This window comes from Rhagoletis zephyria, unplaced genomic scaffold (assembly GCF_001687245.7).
Source record: "Rhagoletis zephyria isolate East Lansing unplaced genomic scaffold, Rhagoletis_zephyria_1.1 Rzeph_scaffold_02921, whole genome shotgun sequence".
Taxonomy (NCBI): Eukaryota; Metazoa; Arthropoda; class Insecta; order Diptera; family Tephritidae; genus Rhagoletis; species Rhagoletis zephyria.
The window spans coordinates 65644-72491 of record NW_016160005.1 but is presented as its reverse complement, the minus strand read 5'-3'; the positions used below and the strand labels follow the sequence as shown (position 1 = coordinate 72491).

At 32.2% G+C, this 6848-nt stretch overlaps 1 protein-coding gene across 1 annotated transcript; it reads left to right on the top strand.

The window, feature by feature from the left end:
- The first annotated feature begins 5566 nt into the window (after positions 1 to 5566).
- Positions 5567 to 5923, top strand: LOC108368026 (circumsporozoite protein-like). The gene has a single exon (XM_017622765.1). It carries the CDS (start codon positions 5567 to 5569, stop codon positions 5921 to 5923), a length of 357 nt encoding a protein of 118 aa, XP_017478254.1.
- Positions 5924 to 6848: the final 925 nt, after the last annotated feature.

The window sequence follows — 6848 nt, the reverse complement described above, 5'->3', positions numbered from 1 at the left end:
AAAATTCTTTACGATTCAGAATACTCTGAAAAAATGGTTTGCAGGGGAGGGACTTTAAAAATATTCGAGAAGCTTAGACATGTAAATGTGTACCAAGGTTCATCTACATGTGTTCGTATGTATGTCTGTATGTAGATAGGGATAAACAAGTTTCTTTACAAAATATTAACTAAAGAATTGCAACATCTTCTAATATATTTTTAGATTGTACCACTCGGCAAAGTGTAGAACGCTTCTTAACAATGCATTTCTAATAAGAATTGCTCTGAGGAAACTATGTTAAACGATTTTCAAACATCCCGGTCAATCAAAGACAGAGGAGGATTTGATTCCAAAATGGGGTCCAATCCTATCCTAAAGTTAAAATCATTTAATTAATAGGAAAAGTAAAATACTACAATATTTGGGTGTCAAGCGAGCGGAATTTTAAAACGATTTGTTTCAAAATAACTTTGAACTTATGCGAAATGTTTAAATCAATTTAGGTAACAAGTTATAAAGAAAAAATACTTTTATCTGGGTATCAAGCGAGAGAGGTTTAATTAAGAAGATTAATTAAGAATAATTTGAATATGAATTTTTAAGAGTGTTGCCATATCTTTGGAAATTCAATAACAGTTTAATTATTAAAATATTTTAATAAGGCTATCAAACGAGACAGGTGTGGTAAACTTGGGAAAACTGAGAAATTAGATTCCTATATATAATTTAGACTTACAGAAAAACTTAGTTTCATCAATTCCTCAGAAACAAACTGAATATATCGTACAGTGTTATAACAAAATATTGTCTCTGGGCAATTTATTTTTTCAGCTCTTAAGTAGCTTTTTACCAGCCATCCGATTCTAAAATATTACGAAAGAGAGTTGGCCTGTCTAAAGCTTCATATATTAAATGTTATTTAACACATCCTTTTTACCTTCGAAGAGATACTAAATTTAGATATCGCGAGGTTACACGTATCGATCTTCCCTCTGATTTTTTTCGACCATTTGACCAAATATGCCTTCTATACCATCATTCAGCAATAAGTATGTGACCTGCCAGCCAAATGGCCATAAATCGTAGTCATTCTTGCGAAAGAGAAAGCACGACAAAGTCCCGAAAAGTCCCAAGAAATAACGAAACGAATGTTGGTCATAATAGTTCCGAGTAAATCCAAATAATTTAAAAAAAAATCAATACCTCCCGACATGCAGGTAACTTGTAAAAAATCTGAAAAGAAAATGATGGAGAATATTAAATAGTCCCAAGTGGTTTGAACAAATTTTGAAGCATATGCCGAAAAATGTGCCGATAAAATCCAGAAAAAATCCTAAAAAGCTGTCGAAAAGTACAGCGCGAAGAGTGCCAATAAGTTCTGAACGGTCTCGAGTATATCTTGGAAACTCATGACAGAAACTTTTTCTCTCATTATTTCTTTCTAATAAAACCCAAAAATAATCAATATAATAAAAGTCCAGCTTCTTTAAGTGCTGGGGAAATCATAATATACCATGAGATGGGATTTTATTGGTACATATCTTCGAAAAAATAGTTAGAAAATTTGAGCGCTTCTCTTTTTATCAGTAGCTAAATAAAAAAAGGAACAGTCCAGCGCCTTCGTCTTGGTCTGCAGGCTGTATCGGAGATACACCCGCTAAATTTAAACGTAGAATACGTGGTATGGTTAAGAGCATATCCAAGTCAAAAACGAAAGCACAAACTAAGAAAAAAATATCGATAACAAAAGCGATAATAAAATCGATAACAAAATCGATAAAAATATCGATCATTATATCGATAAGTTCCGAAAATATCGATAGCTTAAAAAATCGATTACAAAATCTATCGAAAAATCGATTACAAAATCGATAACAAAATCGATTCCAAAGTCAATAACAAAATTGATAACAAAATCTATCAAAAAATCCATTACAAAATCGGTAATAAATTCGATAAAAAAATCGATAAAACTATCGATAACAAAAGCGATGGCAATATCGATAGCAAAATCGGTAAAAAAACCGATAAAAATACCGACAACAAAAGCGATAACAATATCTATAGAAAAATCGATAAAAATATTGATGACAAAAGCGACAAAAATATCGATAACAAAAGCGATAACAATATCGATAGCAAAATTGTTAAAACAATCAAGAAAAATATCGATAACAAAACCGATAAATAATCAATAATAAAATCAATAACAGAATCGATTACAAAATCGATAACAAAATCGATAAAAATATCGATCATTATATCGATAAGTTCCGAAAATATCGATAGCAAAATCAATAACAACATCGATACAAATTTCGATAACAAAATCGGTGAAAATATCGGTAACAAAACCGATAAAAATATCGATGGCAAAATCGATTAAAATATCGGCAACAAAATCTATAAAAATATCGATAACAAAATCGATAGCAAAATCGATAACAAAATCGATAAAAATATCGATAACAAAACCAAACAGATCCACATTAACTGAAACTTTCATATGTACGTATATATGCATTTACATATGTACATACGCTGCGATCAAAAGCCGCATTACATACGCATACATACTTTTTGTCTCCTTCCCACACTTCCAACATATGCACGTGTTTGCAAAATGATGACGAGGTGATTTTGTATGGAAAATCATTTATGCCCATATATTTGAATAAAATAAACATATATAGAAGATATCAACCAATACTTCCCATATACCAAACGAAAGGAAAACTCTTGAATTTTTGATTAAAGAAAACAAAAACAAAATCATTCGAGCGGTTTTCGAGCATTTTGGTAATGAAAAAAATTTGCAAATTTTTTCAACAATTTTTTGCCTTAAAATGCTCAATATTTGTTAAATTTATATAAAATTTGTACCCGATAATATTTCTACTGCTCCAAAGAACCTATATCCCGAAAATGAAAGTTATATATGCCAACAATAAGTTGCTAGAGCACTTTAAAGGCTCAAAATTGACCCCAAAATAAGGCAATGTTTACCGTTGTTTTTACGACAGAAACCGAATTGGTTATTTACAAAAATGAATCTGTCGACAGGTTTGGAATTTTATCTTTGAAACGCCACACTTTTCTTTGAAATCGCTTTATTAGTTCTCGTGCAATAAGCGTTTTTGTGAAGCTCTAAAAATTACAACTACAACATTTGAACATAGCCCCCATACCTTAAGGTTAGACGTATTCTACGTCAAAAAAATATTTAAATATATTTAATTATAATAATTGGATTTAAATACTGTATAAACACTTGTCATCGCTAAACTGACATTAAGAGCTATTCATTATTTGTGATACTTCATTATTGTCATTCGCATTACCATATATACAAATGTACACACATATACATATGTATGTACTTCAAAACACGCACCATCTTTTCCATTGAATACTTGACCGATTTTCACGCCCTGAAGGCATTAAATTTCTGTACTTAATTAATTTTGCACACTCGATGACTTCTCCATTTAATGCACTCTGCCGCTGAAAACAAATTGACAAACATAAAATGTATAATATTTGCATGAGAAATGTATGGCGCGTACATACAGATGCAGTTATATGGATAAATATAAGCTAGACTAGTCTTTAATTTCATTTCCATAATAATGTGTATGTGTACGTACATCCATATGTGCTTGCTATGCATATGCAGATGCGAACGAAATTCAAAACATAAAATATGACACTAACTAAAATATGCAAAAATAATCACTTATAAAAACAGTATTATTTAAAGCTTATATGTAAGAATATATATACATATGTACATTTGTATGTGTGTATATAAGAGCTGGCAATTTTACAGTCTAAAAACTTTAAGCTTATTTTGGTTAGTTTATCACACTTGAGTGCATTATGATGCTTATTGGCCTGAAGCATATTTTACTGAAGATGTACTTAATATGAGTATTTAATTATTTTTTTGTGGTTAAATGCATTATTATTATCTGCGCAATTTTAGAGCAAGCATTTGAGCGGCTCATGATTTATAAATCGATTTACATACACGCGTTTAATGAAAGCTGCTGAGAGGATTCGAATTGATTTGACACTGGATTTACATTTCCTCAAGGATGAAGGACACAGAGTGTATAAAATCATCAATTATGGCCGTAGCATAGAACTTTTCATTCGAAAAAAATGCTTTAATGAACAATTTTTTTTTTTTTTTTGAGAACGACGATCTAAAAATTACACTAAGTATCTCCAGTTTTTACATATTTTTATCAAAAAGTATGTGTTCACCAATCGTCCAAAATGATAACCGCCGTACTTGCAACTTTATTAGATAAGGCTTCGAAATGAGGCGTCGGGTCGTACTGAAATTGACAATACATAAAATGGAAAAGTATGCTCAAAAAGAATGTCCACAACCTTTGGATTAAGATGGCATGTTTTCTCGGAAAAGCGCTTGCAAGAGTAAATGACAAGATTCGGTGTCTTGCCTCTCTCTTCTATATTTAATCACCAAATAAGCTTAGGATACAGTATGACCCCCAGATACTTCGCTCGTTAAGATAATCGTACGCTTGTCATTGCACTTTCGTAATTCAAAGCTAGGGACCTTATTCCTTTCCGATCACAGATAAAAATAACCTGCTTACTAAAATTACTGTTTCATCAGCGTAGACCACTAATTTTACTCCCCCCTGGCTGAGCTTCAGTAGTACTGAGTTGATGGTGGCGAGCCATAAAAATATGTGACTCCTTCACCTTGAGAAATGCCCGCCTAACGTTCCTCTCCAGTAAGTAAAATGCAGCTCAAATCGTACTGCTGCGCAGCATTCAAGTCAAGTCAAGTCAAGTGATTGAGTTAAAAGCATGTGAGCTTTCATTAAAAATATATAAAAAATTAAGATAAAACTATAACTGCTTTCCACATCAAAAAGTCGTATGACGCCACTACATAACTCTTTGCCTTACTACTAAGATTTTTCGCTTTCACTCGAAAATTATAGTATTTATTTACCAAAAAATAAAACCAACAACACTTTACTGTTACACAATTTTCATCTACAAATTGAATGCATGTACAAAAAGGTGTTGAGACGTTAGCGTGCATTTCTTGGTTTAGTGTAAACACGTATACCGGGGGCGTATACGCAAAATTCGTTTACGCCCAGCTACCCAATACTTACTAGTATCTGCTGCTTACCTGCGTTTATTTATATTTACTTAGTGTAATACAAATTTTGCTATGGCTGTTTACAGGTTTGTTTATTGATTTTCCAAGAATATAAATAAAACGGAAGTAGAGCGTGGGAAAAACAAATGCAAGCAGGGTAGGTGAGCAATTTGAAATAAAAAATAAGTAATTGAATTCCATAAGGATTAGAGATTAATGTTTTTTTTGTACTTTTGATTTAAACTTATTCTGAGCTTATATATATTAAAATTATACCAAGTCTTTTAACATTATAATTTTTGCAAACCCTTCAGGGCATTTATTAAGTTACAGTACCTAACCAAGCTAAAGCCACAGAGCAATGTTCTTCGTGGGACTGCTGTTGTTTTACATAAGAATACTAACGCAGGTTTGAGCAGGATTTCGAATTCGCAAATGAATGGGGCTACGAATTCGAGTACAAATACAAATGCAGATGGCAGTTCGAATACGAATAATAACACGAGTCCAAATAGGAATAGGAATAACCATACCAATACGAATGCGAATAGCCATACGAACGTGAATTCAAATACGAATGAGAATATGAATTCAAATATGAATTCAAATAGCAACACGAATGCAAATGCGAATATGACCACAAATACGAATGCGTATATGAATAGGAAGACGAATACAAATACGAATTCGCATTCGAATGTGAATTGGAATACGAATACAAATATGAATACAAATACAAATACAAATACGAATATGAATACGAATACGAATGCAAATAGGAAGTCGAGTTAGAAGTCGAAAACGAGTACGAATGTGAATGCGAATATAAATTCAAATACAATAGCAGTACCAATACGAATGCAAATGCGAATGCGAATATGAATACCAATACGTATGCGTATATGAATAGGAATACGAATACAAAAACGCATACAAATATACGCAAAATATATGCAAATACGAATACAAATGTGAATACGAATGCAAAGAGGAATTGGTGTTAGTATTTGAAAACAAGTGGAAACGAATGTGAATGCGAATACGAATACGAATACGAATACAAATGTACGTATACATATAATTAGGAATGCGAATACGGATGCAAATAGAATTACGAATAGAAATGGGAACATGAATACGTATATAAAAGCAGATTCGAATGCAAATACGAATGCGAATTAAAATTCTTTATTTTTCCATTTTCAACTTCAGCGAATTCACATTCAGCTTTTTATTTAGAACAACTAAACATTTGCTAACCACATCACTACAGCACACATCACTCCTCATAAAATGTGGTATCTAAATTACTCGTATTTATTTACCTGGCCTATGTGCAAGCTTAAAAGCTTTATTACCACAGCTAAAACACAAACGGCGCAGCAGCTATGAATAGCAAATGCTTGCGAGTATGGTTAACTTATTTATTCTCCTTGCTGCTTTCTGATATTCTTATTATGCTTGCAACGTCATATTTTCTATTGTCTTTATGAATAAATACAACCAAAAAAAAAACAAAAAAAAACTTCCAACAACTAACTCACAGTGCCACAAACTTGATTTGCATTTTGTGGTCAACAGCGGCAATGAAGTTTTTATTCGCGGTGTGTGTTCGTTCGTTCGTTTGTGGTGTTGCATCAAACCACTACTACTTTGTTTGGAAAACGTACTCGTAGCTTGGCGGCGAGGCATTGTTGTGAATTAGCAAGTGTAGTGC

Excerpts from the sequence above, each read along its gene's own strand:
- LOC108368026 (XM_017622765.1), top strand. The coding sequence starts at position 5,567 with ATGAATGGGGCTACGAATTCGAGTACAAATACAAATGCAGATGGCAGT.